Source organism: Nyctereutes procyonoides, unplaced genomic scaffold (genome assembly GCF_905146905.1).
Source record: "Nyctereutes procyonoides isolate TBG_1078 unplaced genomic scaffold, NYPRO_anot_genome, whole genome shotgun sequence".
NCBI classification, from domain to species: domain Eukaryota; kingdom Metazoa; phylum Chordata; class Mammalia; order Carnivora; family Canidae; genus Nyctereutes; species Nyctereutes procyonoides.
Window position 1 is genome coordinate 40,044,782 of NW_026575047.1, and position 20,245 is coordinate 40,065,026.

At 51.1% G+C, this 20,245-nt stretch overlaps 1 protein-coding gene across 1 annotated transcript in view; it reads right to left on the bottom strand.

Annotated features, from left to right (window-relative positions):
• Positions 1-20,245, bottom strand: part of ACAN (aggrecan) — a 62,534-nt gene that overhangs the window by 12,739 nt on the left and 29,550 nt on the right. The window contains exons 5-13 of the mRNA XM_055326550.1: positions 19,000-19,127; positions 17,148-17,441; positions 15,423-15,854; positions 12,291-12,465; positions 11,625-11,752; positions 10,306-10,599; positions 8,296-8,508; positions 1,644-5,561; positions 715-822 (exon numbers count right to left, since the gene is read on the bottom strand). Of these exons, the coding sequence (XP_055182525.1) occupies positions 715-822; positions 1,644-5,561; positions 8,296-8,508; positions 10,306-10,599; positions 11,625-11,752; positions 12,291-12,465; positions 15,423-15,854; positions 17,148-17,441; positions 19,000-19,127 (5,690 nt within the window). The remainder of the gene's footprint in view (positions 1-714; positions 823-1,643; positions 5,562-8,295; positions 8,509-10,305; positions 10,600-11,624; positions 11,753-12,290; positions 12,466-15,422; positions 15,855-17,147; positions 17,442-18,999; positions 19,128-20,245) is intronic.

Consider the following 20,245-nt stretch of genomic DNA (forward strand, 5'->3'; position numbering starts at 1 on the left):
CCTCATCATCTCTCGTTCTGGGGGCCACCTCCAATTAGAGGACTTCCCAGACTCCTCACCTACCCCACAAGCTGTTTGACCCATGCCTAAGGACAGAGACCCCAGAGTGGTGGGTGCCAAGGGGCAGGGCACTTCAAAGTCACAGCTGACCCGCAGCCGTGAATCCTGGAGCTGCGGGTGGCAGACACTGCCTGTCATTTCCTCCAGGGCAAGAAGGGGACCCAAATCTCACCCAGGTCCAAGCAGGGAGGGGCTTTCCTGGAGAGGCTCTGCGTGATGCAAGACCAGCCCCCCTCAGAGTTACCCTCCCAGGGCCTGTGAGGTAGGTACCACCGGTTCTACCTCATTTACATCCTAGCTCCCCCACTTCTTGAAATTCACAAGTTTTGAATTTCAAAGGAAATTCAAGCATATTTGGCATTTGACTCATAGAATGACCATTGTCTTAACACAAAATGAACTATTTCTCAGTTTAATTACTTGAACTTTGTTCTTCTAAAGTGCCATGTAGAATAGACTCTCTAGAGAGATGCGCCATGATTGTCCTGCGGCTTCTACACTAATGCATCACTGTGTACCCCTCCTTCTCGGTCTGAGAAGCCTGGGCCTCACCTGCCTTTGGTCACCTCCTCCTGCTTGTGGCCCATTCTGAGGATAAAAGTCCTGTGCCCCTCCCTCCCCTGCCTGTCCCCCCATGGCCAATGAGGGGCTTACCTACATTGCAGTGCTGGCCAGTGTGGCCAGGGGGGCACAGACCTATGATGTGTCCCTTCATCTGCTGGCAGGTCCCGCATGGCTCCTTGGCAAAGGACCTAGTGGGGGCTGCAGCTCCCAGGGGGACGATGAGCATCAAGAACACAGACCTCGAGCTGGGGGTATAAGGCCCATGAAACCTACGAGGCTGGCTCTGGGTGAGCATGTTTCTAGGGACTCTATTCCTCTTGAACACCTGGTCCTAGCATCTCACTGGTGTTGGGGGAGGCTCTCTGACTGGGAAAGGTTTCTTGGCCTAGAGGGAGGTACAAGGGATCCCAAGGTAAAAAATAGAGGACAATCATCAGCTCCCTGTGCCTGGTGAGACAGGCTCTATGGTGCAGAGCAGTCACCTGTGCCAAGGGCGGGGGGGGGGGGGGTGAAGGCTAAAGTCAGGACCCCCAAATAATCCTTCAGAGTTCCTTAAATTGTGCAGGGTCTTAACCCTACATGAATGTTTGGCATAGAGGTCATTAGGTTCATTCTCTCATCTCACACTCACTCCACGGGAAAGGAGTGTGAGTAGAATTTCTAGGACTATCTAAATAATCATCCTTCTCTCTCCCTGCACCAAGTACAGATTCTTGGATTCACATATAAATGCTCTTGTGATGTTATTCCACTGTAACAATAGTAATCACTTATCTCTAAGTGTGTGCTGTGTGTAAGGTGTGATACTAAGTGCTTGTTCCACATATATTTATATCCTGTTTAATATAAACAGGTCCCTGCTACTATTCCCATCTTACCGATGAGGCTCAGAGAGGTTAAGACACTTGCCCTGAGGCTGCACAGCTGGTCTGCAGTGGAGCTTGAATTTACACTGCCTCCCACTGCACTATAGCCTGAACGCCCCAAACACATTTAAAGGAAAGAAATCCTGACAGTACCTGGAATGGCTGGTGCTGACTCATCTGTCCCTGATGGAGAAGTTGGGATAGAAGCATCATCTGTAGGGGAGGTGGCTGTTTCGGCTGTTTGGGTCTCCTCTCCTGAGTGCAAGGGGCTCGAGGCCTCGATTTCTAAACGCGCCTCTGCAGGGCGCTGGGTCTGCTGGATCCACTCAGACTCTGGGACGCTAGTGCTGATGACAACATCCAGCCCCGACGTGTGACCAGACAGGTCTCCACTGACTTCAATCCTGTCTCCAGATGCTGTTGGAGTGGTTGAAGGCCAGCCCAACTCCTCTCGGCCCACATCATAGGATGTGGTTGGCTCCTCCTGGACTTCTGGGGTGGCCGAGCCCTCCCTGGGGACTTCAGGAAAGGCTGAGGTGCCACCACTCACTCCCAAGCCTGAGGCTCCCTCCACATCGGCTTCAGGGAAGGTGGAGGTGGCTTCGCTTACATCAGGGGCACCAGAAGCTCCTCCACTGGCCTCAGGGGCAGCAGACACCCCCACCGCACGATCAGGAAAGTCAGATGTCTCGCTGCTGGATTCTGGGACTGATGACGCTTCCAGCCCAGACCCGGGGAACCCTGGTGTAGCTCCACTAATTTCCCCGGATGCAGAGGCTTCTCCACTGGACTCAAAAAGCTGAGGGGTGTGTGTCACAGGGGGTCTTTGGGCAAGTTCCTGGGAAACAGTTGGTTCAGTGACACCCTCCACGAACTCGGAAGTGATTAAAGTCACTTCTAAAAGTCCCGAGGCTTCCCCACTGGCGCTCATGGCTGTAGAGGGTTCTCCAGTGACATCCGTGGTGCCAGAAAAGTCCCCACTAAAATATGGAGTACTTGATGGCTCTCCACTGGGCTCCACCAGCCCGGATTGCATCCCACTTAGGTCCAAAGATCCTGAATGGTCTCCAGACACGTCTGGTGCTCCAGAATGGGCACCACTGAGTTCCAAAATGCCTGAAGGCCCTTCTCCTGCTTCTTGGGCTGTCGGAGCCTGGGTTACAGATTCCACCAAAGTTCTATCTACAAGAGATACAGTGGGGAAGCTGGATGGAAGTCCACTACCCTCATAGGTTCCCGAGGGCAGGCTGCTCCCAATCTCTGCTCCAGAGGATTCTCCACTGACCTCAGCAGCTCCACTTGGCAGGCCACTGAATTCTGGAAGCTGGGATGTCAACCCACTGGAGTCAGTTGCTCCAGAAGATTGTCCACTGACATCCATTGTCCCAGATGCGCCCGAGAGATCCACCTCCCCTGAAGGGAGTCCACTGAGTTCCACAGACCCTAAACCTTCTTCTTCTTTAAATGTAGTTGGCGTCACTTCGACCAAACTGGTGTCCACAAACGTAATGCCAGAAGATTCACCACTGCCACTCATGGTACTAGAAACCAGGTCAGGGATTCCAGAGATTGTCCCACTGAACTCTGGCAACCCCGATGGCTGCCCGCTGATATCAGGGACCCCAGATGTTTCTCCACTCAGGTCAGTTATGCCAAATGGTTGACCACTGCCAGAAGGAACTCCAGAGGCTTCTCCACTGACATCTGGTTGTCCAGAGTACAGCCCACTAAGCTCAGTCACTCCAGATGTTTCCCCAGAAAACCCTGATGGCTGCCCACTGACCTCAAAAAGCCCAGATGTTCCCCCACTGATGTCAGGAAACCCTGATGGCTGTCCACTGACACCAAAGAACCCAGATGTTTCCCCACTCATATCAGGAGACCCAGATGCTTGGCCGCTGAGTTCAGCTCCTGAAGGGAGTCCACTAACTGCCCCACTAATGTCCAGCTCGCTGACGGGCAGCCCAGATGTTTCTCCAGCACCACTGATGCCAATAGTTCCCCTCCCTTCCAGTTCACTTGCAGAGGTGGTTGTGATCACTTCCACCAATGTGGTATCCACGAGGGAGATAGTTGGGAATCCAGAAGGAAGTCCACTAAAGTCAGGTAGGCCAGAGGATGGGCCACTCCCAAAGTCCACCCCTGAATACTCACCACTAAATCCAGAGGGGAGGCTACTTGCTTCTGGAGCTTGCCCACTTCCCAGAGTTCCAGAAGGTATTCTGCCAAAGTCCAAGGCTCCAGAAGCTGACCCAATCAAGTCTTCTTTTCCAGAGGGCAACCCACTGAGATCCTCAGCTCCAGAAGCAGAGGTCTCTAGACCCTCTCCTCCAGAAGAAAGTTCACTGAGATCCTCTACTCCAGAAGCAGAAGTCTCTGGATGACCCTCTACTCCAGAAGGCAATCCACTGAGGTCCTCTACTCCAGAGGCAGAAATCTCTGGATGATCCTCCACTCCAGAGGAAGAGGTCTCTAGACCTTCTCTTCCAGAAGGCAGCCCACTGATGTCCCCTATACCAGAGGCAGAGGCTTCCGGACCTTCTCCGGAAGGCAACCCGCTGAGGTCCCCTAGACCAGAGGTAGAGGTCTCTAGACCTTCTCTCCCAGAAGACAACCCGCTGAGGTCCCCTACACCAGAGGTAGAGGTCTCTAGACCTTCTTTCCCAGAAGGCAACCCACTGAGGTCCCCTACTCCAGAGGCAGAGGCTTCTGGACCTTCTCCAGAAGGTAATATGCTGAGGTCCTCTTCTCCAGAAGGCAACCCACTGAGGTCCCCTACACCAGAGGCAGAGGTCTCTAGACCTTCTCTTCCAGAAGGAAACCCGCTGAGCTCCCCTACTCCAGAGGCAGAGGCTTCTGGACCTTCTCCAGAAGGCAATCTGCTGAGGTCTTCTACTCCAGAGGCAGAGGCTTCCTGACCTTCTCCGGAAGGCAACCTACTGAGGTCCCCTACACCAGAGGCAGAGGTCTCTAGACCTTCTCTTCCAGAAGGCAACCCACTAAGGTCCCCAACTCCAGAGGCAGAAGCTTCTGGACTCTCTCCAGAAGATAATCCACTGAGATCCTCTACTCCAGAGGCAGAGACTTCTGGACCTTCTCCAGAAGGCAGCCTGCTGAGATCCCCAACTCCAGAGGCAGAGGCTTCTGGACCTTCTCCAGAAGGCAACCCACTGAGGTCCCCAACTCCAGAGGCAGAAGCTTCTAGACCCTCTCCAGAAGGTAATCCACTGAGGTCCTCTACTCCAGAGGCAGAGACTTCTGGACCTTCTCCAGAAGGCAGCCTGCTGAGATCCCCAACTCCAGAGGTGGAGGCTTCTGGACCTTCTCCAGAAGGCAACCCACTGAGGTCCTCTACACCAGAGGTAGAGGTCTCTAGACCTTCTCTTCCAGAAGGAAGTCCACTGAGGTCTCCTACTCCAGAGGCAGAGACCTCTGGACCTTCTCCAGAAGGCAGCCTGCTGAGGTCCCCAACTCCAGAGGCAGATGTTTCTGGACCCTCTCCAGAAGGCAATCCACTGAGGTCCTCAACTCCAGAGGCAGATACTTCTAGACCTTCTCCAGAAGGCAACCCACTGAGATCCCCGACTCCAGAGGTAGAAGTCTCTAGACCTTCTCTTCCAGAAGGCAGCCCGCTGAGGTCCTCGACTCCAGAGGCAGAGGTCTCTAGGCCCTCACCTTCTACTTTAGGAATGCTGGACAATGTAATTCTATCTTCATCCCCTGAGGCCAGTCCACTTCCCACAGCAGAGGTGAGCCCACTGGAGTCAAGATCTTCAGAGGGCAGTCCACTTGCACTTTCCCCTGAGAGTTGCCCACTGGAGTCTGGATGTCCCGAAACTTCTCCACTGCCTGTGAAGTCACCACTGACTTCAGGTACCCCAGATGCCTCCCCAGAGCCTGGCAGCTCAGTCCCACTGGGCCCTGGGGGTGAAAGTGTGGACAACTCCTCCCAGGGGAATGGCTCCTCTGAGGGGGATGGCTCCTCTGAGACTGAGGGCACTTCCGTTCCAGAAGGGCCTTCTGTGCTCTCCTCTGTTGCTGTGCTGGTGGGAGGCCATGTTGGAGGGATCCCTGGAAGAAAGGAAGAAGATGAGGTGTGTCTTTAGTAACTCTGCTCTCTTTTAAGCTCACTCATTCCTTCTATGGTAAAACTTTTCTTCAGAGGTATGCTCGGATATTTTCTGCTGGAACCCTGCACAGGGTCTGGGGAAGGAAGGAGGGAGGGGACCAGGAAACTGTGCTCTTTGAGACTCCAGGGGGCACCATCCACACAACCCATGCAAGTAGCAAGTAGCAGTCTGGTTCTCATGTAAAGTATTCAAGATCACCTCTCAAGTACCTCCACATGATCATCTCATTTGTCTAAACCCATGATTTTCAAAGTGTGGTCCCTGGACTGGCAACATCAGAATTACCAGCAACACCAGCATTACCTGGGAGCTTGACAGATAAAGCGAATTCTCAGACCCCATCCTAGTTCCACTGAATCAGGAACTCTAGGGTAGGGGTAGCATGTTGTCTTTTGTTTTTTAATTTTTTTTAAAGGTTTATTTATGAGAGAGAGAGAGAGAGAGAGAGAGAGAGAGAGAGAGAGAAATGCACATGCACAAGCAGGGAGAGGGGCAGAGAGAGGGAGACAAGCAGACCCCCTCTTGAGTGGGGAGCTGGATGCAGGCTTGATTATAGGACCCCGAGGTCATGACCTGAGCTAAAATCAAGAGTCAGATGCTCAACCAACTAAGCCACTCAGGTACCCCCAGCATGTTGTCTTTTACGAAGTCCCTTTCCTACTTCCCCCATCCTGGAACCCTGACAATGCTGAGGCCCCTCCTGACTTTGAGAATCATTCATCCAAAGCCATCCCTCTGAGGCAGAGGAGGCCAGGTAGTGCTGTTTGGAAAAATATATGAACTTTTTCAATTCTGAGAGTGTTGTTACAGAGGATTTGGAAAACAGAGGGAAAAAGTCTCATCATTCTAAATAATCACAGTTGCACTATTTTCTTTCCATCTTGTTCCTTTGGCATTTAAAAATAACCTTGCTGGCTGAGATGCCTGGGTGGCTCAGTCTGACTCTTGGTTTCAGCTCAGGCCATGATCTCAGGGTCATAAGACTGAGCCCCACGTTGGGCTCCATGCTCAGTACAGAGTCTGTTTAAAATTCTCTCTCCCTTTGCCCCTCCCCCCACTGCCCACACATTCTCTCTCTCAAGTAAATGAATAAATCTTAAAAAAAAATAACCCCACCTAGCTGGGATTGGACCTTGCATGTTCTTTGGGGCTTATTTCTCAGGTAGAGAACCTGAGACAAGCAGGTGCTAGTCCACTGGGCAGGCTCACAGCCTATTCTGGCTTAAAGGTAAATACTGGAAGTGGGTGGGGGGTTCAGGATAGCAGTGGTGGCAGACAAGAGGATTTTAGGTGGAGATATATATATATATATATATATATATGTATATATATATCCACCTATATATATACACACACACACACACACATACATATACCAGAAACACTCTGGGATGGCCACTTACAATCATGATCTAACATTTCTCTTTTAAATACATTTAGGTTTCTTTTTAAAAGCAAGTCAATTTAAAGAAAGAGACATAGAATTAACAACAGTACAGATGGTTCCTGATATGGCCAAGGGTGGTAGGGAATTGAAGCATGGAAAATATTTCTATGGGCCCGTTAGAGCCCCTTCCCATGGAAACTCCTACTAGTTGTTGCCAGGATCCTGTGCCAAGCCACAAACTCAAGCAAACAGGACTCGGTTGTGCTTGTCTTGCTGAGGGTGAGGAAGGTCACAGGCAGGTGTGGCTGCTGGGCTAGGTCTCTGGGCCAAATCCCACCTCACCTTCTGGCATGGAGAGATGGTGGGCTTTGCATTTCCGGCACCCAGAGGAGTGCTCAGGGTGGCTGAATTGCTTGGGAACAGTGCACTGAATGAGCAACTAGATAAAGTAGTGGAAAGCTCTGGTATACCATTTCTTCAAATGAACATGCCCCTGGGTGAGCTTTCTAGTAAGCACACACACATTATTGTGCATTGCTTTAATTCAGCCTTACCCAAACTGGGCCATATATGAATGTTCCATGGGGAAGAAAAAAGCCTTTGGTCAGATTCATTTGGAACACTTTGAATACATCAGCCCCTCTGCATTACAGCACATATTAGTGTATCAAAGGCACTGAGGTCTGTAGTGAAGAAACCTGTTAATCTTTCTGTAAGCCAGCATGTCCCAAACCGTATAACCACTAAACACTTTTTCTGACAAGGCTAGGGGACTGAAGCTTTCATCCCATCATGTCCCATCGCACAGGATAGATGGGGCTGGAAGAGCTGGTTAGGGATGCCTGGCCCAAAAGAGGACATAGAAGGAGGAGTGAAGCAAGGAGACAGGTCATACTTCCAACTACCCCTTTCCCCTCTATTGAAGATCTTCCTAAAGAGAGATTTTAAAAGGTTAGAGGGTAACGGTGTAAATGTAGGAAGATAGAATGAGAGCCCTCTGATTGGCTCAGTGATGGGCACTGCAGTGCGAAGTGAGAGAAAGAAAAAGATGGGTACAGTGAGTTGGGGAGTGCAGAGAGAGAAGGAGAGAGAGAGAGATGTGTTTTGTGAACAAGGGTGTCCTTCTTTCACTTGGCGGTTGTCCTAGAGGCCAGTTGAGGTGGCTGACACTGTCCACGGCAGCACATCCAGCTAGTGTCAGGGCTGGCGAGACAGAGCTCCCTTGTGGCATACCCTAGGCAGATAGGACAGACTTCAGGACATGCCCCAGAGACCTAGCTGCACAGACCTGGCAGTGGGGAAGTGCCCGCTGGGCTGTAGGCTGGTTCCCATTCCGTCTGGTTTTCAGGCTCAATGGTGAAGTCCAGGATTGCAGTTGTCTCCTCCCCCATGGGGACAGCAGCCACACCAGGCCCCACCTGGGTAGCGATCCAGTCCTCCACTACAGAGGGGGTGGGTGTGCCACCTTCCTCTTCTCCTGGAGAGGGTACTGCTGAGACACCTAAAAAGAGGTAGGCTGTGAGCATTCCTTCCTGCCAGTGACCCATCCCAGGCCCTTCTGCAGGGGGACTAGGGGATTTTGAGGGGTATCAGACTGGTGCAAAAACCTTGCTGGACCTCAACCCCCGCCCCTTCCCCAAGCTTAGTGACATGGCTCCCATCTTCCTCAATGAGGGTTGATTGCCTCACTTGCACAATACTGATATGCACACACCATCAGCACACACACATTATTTCAGGGTGGCCCCGGATCTCCCTTCTGCAGAATGTATTACATATGTCAGGCATTGTTTAAAGGCGTTAATGTAAATTAAATCATTTTATCCCATAACAGCCTTATGACACAGATACTATGATTTTATTTGCAGATAGGAAAACTAAGGCACAGAGTTAAATGACTTGCCCAGGGTCAGTGGCTTATAGTGGCAGATCGAGTCTCCAAACGCAAGCATCTGGTGCCAGACTCTGCTCTCAACTATGGCATGATGCTGCTTTTCTTGGGGACAGAAATTATGTACCAAGCGTGTCTGGGTCAAATATAGGAGGCTGCTATTTAAAATTAATGAAGTCATCCTGGCACTGGAGGGTGAAGGCAGGATTTATTGAAGGTGGGTAACTGGATTTAGGGGGAAACCAGCAGGTGGGCTCTGAGGGTCAGGGGATAGTGAGAGTGCATGGCTAAGAATGTACTGGGAGGCTAACTGGTTCGGCTTCTGCTGTCCAGAGCAGGGAGAGTGATACTGGCCAGGAGCCTCAACACATCCTCTGGGAGGGGTTTGGCTTTCTTGAGGCTGGCGGAGTGGGGCTGAACTTCCTTTGAATTGGGTTTTAAAAGGTGACCCTGGAAGTCTGAGAAGCTGGGGACTGCTCAGGTTTTATTTTTTGTTAACTTTGTTTTGAAATAACTATACATTCGCAGGAAGTTAGAAAGACACTCAGTTTTGATGTATCATATATAAAACATGGCACAAGCCGTGACTACAATCTATATTCCAGTAGATGAAGACCTGAGGATCTCTTCTGGTCAGAGCCCAGCACGGCCTTGGCCATGCCCTAGCCACACCCCCTGGTCTGTTTGATGACATCACTCTCAGAACTCTGACAGGTAATGAGGATTGACTGATGTGACAAGGTCCTCAGCGTGGGTCAATTAAAAACCTGAATTTCTGGCGCTTAGCAAAGAGTCATAGAATACTTTGACTCAACTCACCACAAACATATTTACAAGCAGGAGAAAATTTGGCAAGGGTGTACACATGAAAACAGTATATATGTATGTGTCTGTGTGTGTTATTTTTATTTTTATTTGTGTGTGTGTGTGTGTGTTATTTTTAATATTAAGGCTAACATTACCGAGAATTTACTATGTCCCGGGCACAATGCCAAGTGTTTTGTACGTTACCCCAGTCGATCTGCAGAGCAACTTTGATGTAGAAACTATTATATCACTATTTTATAGACGAAGCAGAGGAACAGAGAGAGGTTAAGTAACTTGTCCTGGGTTATACAGCTACTAAGCAGCAGAACTATAATTAAAATTCAGGTCTGCCTGATTTGAGAGCCCCAGTTCTCACTCATTTCTCTCTGCTTGTCTCTGGGGACCTTTAGAAGGATGCACTTGCTTTGGGGTCAATGGCTAAGGTCATGCTAGCTCCAAAGCTGCCCCTGCCCCAGAGGGGCTGACTTTTTCCTCCTTGCTCTGATAGATGGGGATAGTGGACAGGAGCCAGAAAGGGTGAACCCAGAGGAGTCATGCCCCAGCCTGAAGGGAGGCTGGAGGAGAGGGGAGAACACATACCTCGGAAGCAGAAGGCATGGTGCCGGGACAGTGGGTCTGGGAGGCCTGTCTGGTTGGGGTAGAGGTAGACAGTTCTCACGCCTGGCTTGTCTCCACCGCAGGAGGGCCTCGGGGTCACAATGGGGTAACGGAGGCTGCCATCTGATAGCCAGCCGGCATAGCACTTGTCCAGGCCTTGGCTCCAGGCAGCATAGAGCTGGCCAGTGGAGGCCAGGGTGGCGTTATGAGATTCGCAGAATGCCAGGGCTTCCTGGAAGGTGAACTGCTCCAGGCGTGTGATGAAGAACACCTCCCCTGGGGGAAGAAGCAGGTGGCAGGTGTGACCCTCTTGCCTACAGCCAAAGCAGCCTCTGCTCACCAGGGGCAGGGGGTGCGGTGCAGGACAACTGAATTGAGACCAGTTGGTCACTCTACGTGGAAGCAACCTTCCCTCCTTCCCTCTTCTCTAGATTGTCTGGTCGGCAGATTGTCGGCACCCTCCCTCTAACCCTCCCTCTGTCCCCCCCCCCCCCCGTGCTCCCCTATACCACAGCACTGAAGCATGGAGCATCTATATGCTGCGGGCCTGCAGTCCCCCATCCCCACCCCTGGGAGCTTATCGAGGGGAGAGTGGGTCCTGTAGCCACTCTTGTGGTTTGGATCCCCACATCCAGAATGGTTCCCAGGTGCCTGACTGATTTGGGGGAAGGAAGTTCACATTTACTGAATACCTGTTTGTACCAGAAACTTCTCATATGTATCTCATTTAATGTTCACAAGAGTCTCTGATATGCACACAATCAGCTCATATTTTATAGATGAGGATACTAAGGCCCAGAATGGTTAGGTAACTTGCTCCAGGTCCCAAAACAAGTGAGTGGGTATGCTGAAATCTTTCCAGAACACCAGCATTTCCAAAATTTGGTTCACTAGGATAGTAATTTGGTGACTATAATTGAAATTAAAAGAAATGAGATGAAACAAAATAAAAGGCCTGTGGTTAAGGTTAAACAGCATTAAAGAGGCTTTCTACTGCAGGACTTCTCAGAGCCTTTGATTTGTTCCTGGCCATCAGGACTCTCCATGAGGCAGATGGCGTATGTAGCATTTATTTGTAATAAGTAAAGATTCATTTATCAGCATAACTCATTGCTTTTTTAAGGAACTGATGCTTGCCTGCAGTGCTGGGGGAATCCACAGGAACTATGCAGGAGGAAGAAAAGGAGCTTGATCTGAGACAGGGCCTAGGCCGACCTTTCTCAAACAGGAACAGAACTGAGTAGATGGTAATTCCCCCTCCTTTTTGTGTCTCCCCCAAAATTCAAGAATGTGGCCCATACCCTCAAGCTTGTCCACATAGCAGTAGACATCGTAGGTTTCTGATGGTGGTCGCACACCATAGGTCCTGACCCCCGGGCTGCTGTCCTTGTCACCCACACACGGGGTCCGTGGGCTCACAATGGGGTATCTGCAATGGAGGGCAGGAGGGACACATGAAGGCCTATTCCAGGGGTTGGGGGACACAGGGCCCAGGCAGAGGCTGGCAGGTCTCTCGGAGGCTCAAGCAAGGTGTATCTTCAGTTGTCTGGTGGGATTCACACCGGAAGGGAGGTTCTCATGCAATAAGCGACCTATGTGGCTGGGGGAAGGGTCTGGAAGCCCCTAGGGGATTCTTGGCTTCAGAAGAGAGCTCGTTATATGGGAGGGCACTGGGTCAAGCTGGAGGGGACGAGGGCAGGGGCCTTTGAGATTCTCCCTCTCTGTCTCTTGGAGGTAAATGACCAAGGACTTAATGTCACCTGGAGCCCTTCCCTACTAGCTCAGAATATGCTTGGTTCTGGGGGGGTAATTAGAGGAGTAGCCATGGAGTCATTAATTACTGCACAGTGTAGCGGGTGCCCGCTCTGCTGGGTGAGTGACGGGTTCTGGCTCCCCAAGCCCAACCTCTCATGGTTGGCTTTGGGCTGGCAGGGGTCGGGGGGGGGGGTGGGTGGCTCGTCCTTCACCTGACAGTCTGGTCCTGCAGCCAACCAGCATCACATTGTTCATAGCCAGCTTCATAGGCAGCCTGGAGCTGCTCAGGAGAGGCGATGACAGCCCCAGTGCGTAGGCAGGCCTGCTGAGCCTCCTCAAAGGTCAGTGAGTAGCGGGTGGAGCCTGGGCGGTAGTGGAACACAACCCCTGGGTGGGGAGGAGAGGAAGAGAAGGAAAGACAAGGTAAGCTCAGGGCATGGACTGGATAGCACAATGCAGGTGCCCGTGGGGCATGGTTCTTTGGCTTTGAGGGCAGTGAGAGAGACCTGGGAATGACTTCGGGGAATGACTTCCCTTAATCCCCTCCTGCCTTTCCTACTTCCATTCCTATTCTCAACCAACCTGGTTCCCTCTGCTTATTCAAGCTGTTTCTGAAATCCATCTCCCTGAAAGAGCCTTTGAGGACTCTTCTGCCCTGGGTGTCCCCAACTCTCCTCTTTGGGCTCCTCACTTCTAAACTGCTCATTTGTTCCTTTACTCTTTAAAACAAATGCATTTTTTCTCATGATAAAAAGAATGCGCATTCATTACAGAACATTAGGAAAATACAGAAAAGGCTAAGGAATACATCAAACAATGACTGGAATTTCTTCCACCTGGCCCAGGGCCCGGGGGTGGGGGGTGGTGGTTGCCCTGAGAGTGTCTGCCAGAGTTTTTACGGGTGTGCCCTGGACACATTCTCGGATGTGGCCTTGTAGCATTTACCAAGTTCTCAAAGGGTTAGAGCCCTTCCTTGAGCTGCCCACTTACTCTGCCTCTCTTGTATTTGGCTACATACACATTTGTTTCTATTTCTGACACTTCCCTGGGTGATTGGCCAGGTTATGTCACAGCTTCGTATCCCTGGTCTGATACTGTCCCAAATCCCTTATCCTGTCCTGTAGCAGATGCTCATCTGTCCATTGGCACCTTCCCACATGGTGCCAGTGGCACTCTTTCCAGTCCTGGGCTAACCCTGGGACCCAGCCATCACAGGTGTTACCCCAAAACTTCCCCAACACATTGTATTTGGCAATTCAGGCTGAAATTCCACTTGGTGGCATCGTGGATATGATGATGGATGGCAGTGTCCACTTGCTCTTCCCCCAGAAGAGGGCACCACCAAGGCCCTTATGAGAGCCACCCCAGAATGTCCTTCCTTTTCTTGGATTGGAGTCTGGGGAACAGCTGGGCTCTCTGGGACATGACATCCTGAGCCCCAGACCTTGAGTAAATCCCTGGAACGCCCCTATCCTAGAACAGGGGCTGGCAAGCATTTTCTGGAAAGAGCCAGCCAGGACAGATTTTAGCCTTGTGGGCTCAATGGTTTCTGTCACAGCTATTCAACTCTGCCGTGACAGCCCTAAATGAGCCACAGACAACGCATTGACAAGACAGTGTGGCTTTGTTCCAATCAAACTTTATTTGTGGATACCGACTCTTGAATTTTACGTAATTTTCATTATATGTCACAAAATATTATTCTTACTTTGACTTCGTCTGCTAACTATTCATTTATTTTTATTTTTTTAAAGATTCTATTTATTTGGGGATCCCTGGGTGGCGCAGCGGTTTAGCGCCTGCCTTTGGCCCAGGGCGCGATCCTGGAGACCCGGGATCGAATCCCACGTCAGGCTCCCGGTGCATGGAGCCTGCTTCTCCCTCTGCCTGTGTCTCTGCCTCTCTCTCTCTCACTGTGTGCCTATCATAAATAAATAAAAATTAAAAAAATTAAAAAAAAAAGATTCTATTTATTTATTCATGAGAGACACACAGAGAGAGAGGCAGAGGCATAGGCAGAGGGAGAAGCAGGCTCCCTGTGGGGACCCCGATGTGGGACTCAATCCCAGGACTCTGGGATAATGCCCTGAGCCGAAGGCAGATGCTCAACCACTGAGCCACCCAGAAGCCCCTGTCTGCCAATTATTTAAAATTGCTGAATGAAATAAGTCAATCAGAGGACAAACATTATATGGTCTCATTCATTTGGGGAATATAAAAAATAGTGAAAGGGAATAAAGGGGAAAGGAGAAAAAATGAGTGGGGAATATCAGAAAGGGAGACGGAACATGAGGGACTCCTAACTCTGGGAAACGAACTAGGGGTGGTGGAAGGGGAGGTGGGCGGGGGGTGGGGGTCACTGGGTGATGGGCACTGAGGTGGGCACTTGATGGGATGAGCACTGGGTGTTATTCTATATGTTGGCAAATTGAACAACAATAAAAAATAAATTTATTTAAAAAAATAAAATAAAATTGTAAAACTGGGCAGCCCTGGTGGCTTAGCAGTTTAGCGCCACCTTCAGCCCAGGGTGTGATCCTGGAGACCCGGGATCCAGTCCCACATCGGGCTCCCTGCATGGAGCCTGCTTCTCCCTCTGCCTGTCTCTCTTTCTGTTTCTCTAATAAATAAATAAAATCTTAAAAAAAAAAAACCCTGTAAAACTACCCTTAGTTCGTGGGCCATATAAAAACAGGTGGCAATGGGGCACTTGGGTGGCTCAGTGGTTGAGCATCTGCCTTTGGCTCAGTTTGTGATCCAGGGGTCCTGGAATTGAGTTCTGCATTGAGCTCCCTGCAGGGAGTCTGCTTCTGCCTCTGCCTATGTCTCTGCCTCTCTCTCTCTCTCTGTGTCTCTTATGAATAAATAAATAAATAAATAAAATTAAAAGAAAACAAAACAAGTGGCAAGGCGATATGGCTGTTAGAGCTTGGTTTGCTGACCCCTGTCCTGGAAGGTCAGCTCAGTAAGAAGCCCCAGGATCACCTCACATAGCAGTTCTCAAGTGGCCTCTGTCCTGTGGCAGTGACTGATGGAATGGGGGATGGGGCCTGGACCAAAGAGCCCCAGTTCTTTCCTCCACTTCACCTAGACCCATGCGGCATCTTTACTGGTTTGATGTCTAGTCTGGTTTCCACCTAGGACTTCATTTGAAGAAAATGCTTTGTGGCAAAGGAGCACAGAGATCACTGTCTGGCCCATCCCCTTGTTTTATAAGCAAGGAGAACTGAGTATGAGAGAAGAAATATTTGGCCCAGGTCTCAGGCTGAGTTAAAGGTATAGAGCTTACTTCTTTCTATGTGGCCCCCAACCCCCATGCAGCCCCCCGAGGGGCGGGCACTTACCCCCCGGCAATCGTGGCTGCCCGGGCACCTCGGCCGCGCCTGGGACTGCAGTCACCTGCACGACATGGTCCTCACTGGTGAAGGCGGTGAAGGCTGGGCCAGGTGTGGACTCCTCGGGAACACCCCAGGGCCTGGTGGCCTCTCCAGTCCTGTTCTCGGCCTCAGGGAAAGCAGTGACCCCTACATCGGTGGCGAAAGTGAAGGGCTTCTCGGGCTCCGGGACAAATGTGAAAGGCTCCTCAGGCTCCGGGGCAGTGGGGGAGAGGTCAAAGATGGGTTTCACAGTGAGGATCACGTTGCCTCGGGCTTCACCCTCAGTAATGTTTCGGGGCAGGGGCAGCTCCACATCAGGCCAAGTCACTGTCTGGATGGTGATGTCCTCCTCACCACCCACCCCAAAGAAGTTTTCTGGGATGTCCACAAAGTCTTCACCTGGGGTAGGGGAAAAGATAACTTTAGTGGCTCAACCTGGGACTGGCTTGAGGCAGATGGGCATCAGATCCACCTCCTTCCCTGCCGGGGATGGAAAGCACCTACTGTGTGCCTGGCTGGGCCCATTGCAGGTGGCCTCAACTATGCCGTAGAGTACTCATTCTAGAAGGCCTCAGTTCCCATGTTGCAAAATAGTGCAAAGTCACCATAGCATGACATATTGAACAAGCGGCTCACAGCTTATATAACCAACCAGTCTGGCTCCAACATCCCCTCTTGATCAATGCCCACCGCCTCCCTACCTATCTTCTGGGTTCTGAAGTTGTAACTAGCCAGCAGGACAGTGTAAATCAGTTACAAAGTAGAATTGAAAAATCCTGCCAAAGATGTGGGAGCCCATGACATGGATGAAAGTGACATAAGGGCATTGCCTGCCTCGGTCATGAGTAAATGAGGGTCTGGCAGGCACAAACCAGTCAATAATTTAAGAAAGAGGAAACCCACAAGCGTGCTACCACTTCAAAAAGCCTGGTTAGGATATTGAAAGGTTAAGAGAGGCTTTGGGGAAAATCCTCATTACTTTTGCAAAAGCACCCCTCTTCATGTAAAGTCACGCTGCGAGAGCCAAACATGAAGTCAGCTAGGCCATTGGGCTGTCACCAATTTTGTCACAAATGTGATGCAGCTCCTTATGACCCACATTTTCCTCTAAAAATCAGCATGTAATTGTAATTAAAACCTCGACCGTGTAAAATAGAAGATAAAAATCTTATTTTTAAAAGTTGTAATCTAAATTTTCAAAGTGAGTTGCTGGTCAAAACTGCAGCCCCCCCCCCCTCCACTCTCCCCACTACACTGACTCTTTTCAATAACAACATGGCCCTTCTTTAAAGCACACTGGATTCAAGAGGATGGGTAACAGCGCCCACCTGGGTGGGGCATGGTTTTGCATCAGGGCCCTGCCACCTGCCCCTCAGATGGAGGGGGACATGGAGGCTTTTTTTTTTGCACAGTCGCATGTGGCAGAGCTGTGATTCAAACCTGAGCAAACACAGACTCTAAAGCTCATGCTTTTAACCCTATTCTGAGCAGATGAGATGGGCTGGATCCTGTCCCTACAGTGCTGCTACCTTAGCTCTTCTAGGAGCTAGTGAAAACAAGGGCTGCTGAGACATGGGGTTCAGCTACCCTGTGGCCCCTTGAGGGGGTAGAAACCAGCCCCCATTCTAAGCTCCCCTCCTCTGGGCCCCAATTTCCGTGGTGCTACGCCTGCCCCCTGGCTCCTGCCCCTACCTGTGTAGCAGATGGCGTCATAGCGGGATGAGGGGTCCGGGTAGCCTGTCTGGTTGGCGTGCAGGTAGACGGTCCGCACGCCTAGGAGGTTGCCTCCACAGTTGGGCCGGGCCTTAGAGATGGGGTAGCGCACACTGCGGTCAGCCAGCCAGCCGGCACTGCACATGTCCATGCCGCCCTGCCAGGCCAGGTAGAGCTGGCCCGTGGTGGCCAGCCGGGCGCCCAGCCGCCGGCACTCGTTGGCTGCCTCTTGGAAGGTGAACTTCTCCGGAGATGTTGCATAGAAGACCTCACCTGCGAAGGACATGGCCACAGGGTGAGGACCTCCATCCCCACTCCTGCTGTGCATCCCCAGCGAATCCACAGGGTTCCTAGGTTCCATACTCCTGCTCCAAAGCATCCTGGGTCATGCCCTGCTGTGAAACATGCCCTCTCCCAGGGCATCTTTCCATCTTTCCTACGTGTTAAGCATTGCCCACACAAGCAATCCTTTAAAAAGATTCAAATTGTGATGGGAAGAGCAGGCATTAGACTTTGACGTTCAGAGCAGTGGTTCCCAAAACAGGGTCTCTAGGCCCCGAAGCGTCCATAAAGGGCATAGTGGGGGCTTGCGAACTCTTTGTACTATTTCCAAAACCTAAGAAGGTTGTATGGGGGGGTAGGGGTGGGTGGTGGGCATCTGTTCCTGGGGAAGGCACTGGTTGTCCTTGCTTAGTGGCAACTCTGATTGGTCATGTCTTTGGTTAGTCAAGAGTGGGAACACAAATACTTGCTGCTTAAAAGGCTCTGGGCCCAGGGGTGAGAATCAGGAAAGGGAGCCTGGGGGTGAGAAAGCAGGGGAATGTACCTGCCTCAGAATGAGCCAGGTTGTCAGGTCTTATCCCCAGCCGGGGAGGGGGGGGGGAAGCTGTGAACTTAGGTGGGGGTGGCAGCTGAGGCAGCAGAGCCTGGAATGTCAAAAGGGGTGATGGGTGCCAATGGGAGAAGGGGCGTCACCCACATGCCTGGGTAACTGGAGAAGCTCGCTTGGACCAAAATTAGCACCCTTTACAAAGCAGAGAAAGACTCGTTTCCTTCTTGCTACTGCTGGGGCTCTCCAGAAGAGCCCATTGGGCCAGACTGGATGGTGCTGGGGGCTGGAAGGAGGGAAGCCAGAGAGGGTGCTAGGGCAGCCAGCTCTCCTGGGAACTACATCTCTTTTCTTTTCTTTTAAAAGATTTTATTATTTATCTGACAGAGAGAGAGAGAGAGAGAGAGCAAGAGAGCACAAGCAGGGGAGCAGCAGGCAGAAGGAAAGGGAGAAGCAGGCTCCCCGCTGAGCAGGGAGCTCTTTGTGGTGTCCAATACCAGGACCCTGGGATCATGACCTCAGCCAAAGGCAGACACTTAACCAACTGAGCCACCAGGTGCCCTGGAACTCCATTTCTGATGGGCCCACCCTGGAGTGGCCTGGAATGTCCTGTGAGGGTGACAAGACTGGGCTGGACTTTACTGGTACAGTGAACCTCGGGAGAGTGATGGGCTGGTCAGAGCAGTTGGGGATCCTGACTGAGAGGGGCAGTCCCAGTCCAGAAACAGAGATAGTCTTGGGCCAAGCAGTCATGCCAGACAGTTGGCAGGTGCCCATGGCTACTCAGGCCCTTCCCAAAGTGGAGAGTGAGGGATCTGTGGGCCCCTTCCTTCCCCCACCCTCCCTCCCCCACCCTCTCTGGGCATGGCAGAGAGGGTAGGTCTGGTGTGTGCTGCCCTGAGTTAGTGCTCTGCCCCGGAGAAGGCCCATGTGATCCCTGGTATCTGTGGGGGGAAGGGGACAGGGAAGGGTCCTGGGAATGGGGGGGGGGCAGGACCTCACCCTCCATCTCCTCAGCGAAGCAGTACACATCATAAGTCTCATTGGTGTCTCGGATGCCATAAGTCCTCACGCCTGGGAACTCATCCTTGTCTCCATAGCAGCCTTCCCTCGGGGTGTGGATGGGGTACCTGTCAGGAACCCAGAGTGGGCGTCAGGGGACAGAAGAGAACAGAAGGGGCCTGTGGTCTGTGCCCTTGTATCCTCCTCCCATGTGGGAGGAAACAGTGACTCATGGACACATTTGCCAGTATCTGCCCTGGATACACACATAATTTATTTTTACACCTTTTCCTGCACTTCATTGAGATAAATGTTACCACAGTTATAGGTGATTTATGGGCAGCTCCCTTTACCGAATACTTATCAATACCGAACATGTTCTATCCCGGGCCGGCAAACCTTTTCTGCAGAAAAGCCAGATAGTAAATATTTTAGGTCTTGCAGCTCCTAGGGTCTCATCTTGACCCCTCAACTTTGCCACTGTAGTGTGAAGCAGCCACAGAGTTCCCACACAACTTTACGTAAGGAAACAAGGGTGGGTTGGATTTGGCCCGTGGGCCGTCATTTGCTGACTATCATTTGAATCTCATGTCAACCTAATGAGGCAAGTGCTATAAACACTCCATTTTAACCTGGAAGAAACGGGGGTGGGGTGGGGGTGGGACCAGAGACTTAAGCAATTTGTCCAAGGTCACACAGCTCTTTCTGTGTGGGTTTGATGTGGGTCTTGCATTCCTCTAGGCTGCTGTCTCATTTTGTTTTCCTCTTGGCAGCTTTTGTGTTCTAAGATCTCAAAGATCTATCCCAGAATTGTAAAGATATTTTCCTTTGTTTTCTTCCAGAGGTTTTGCACTTCTGGCTTTTCCGTTCAGAGTTCTCTCCACCCTGAAGCAATGTCTCATCTTGCCTTAACAGGCTCTCTCTCACGGGCTGAGATCCCTTGAGGGCAGAGCGCTATCTGTCCTTTTGGGTTACCCATCCATCAGCAGCTGCACTCAGGGAAAAAGATGCCAAAAAGCTAAATTTATGTATGTCTTGCCTTGCCTATTAAAAAACAAAACAACAAAAAAACCCACAAGCAGTTTACATAAAAATACACAAAGCACCAAACTTTCAGGAAACAGTGAAGAAACCATGGCAAAGGAGAACATGGGCAGGAAGAGTAATGATGTGTAATTTGCACAGAGAACAGCACACAGAAGGCAAAGTTGCTAGGAGCTCTCACTCTGCTGCAGGGCAGAGTAAC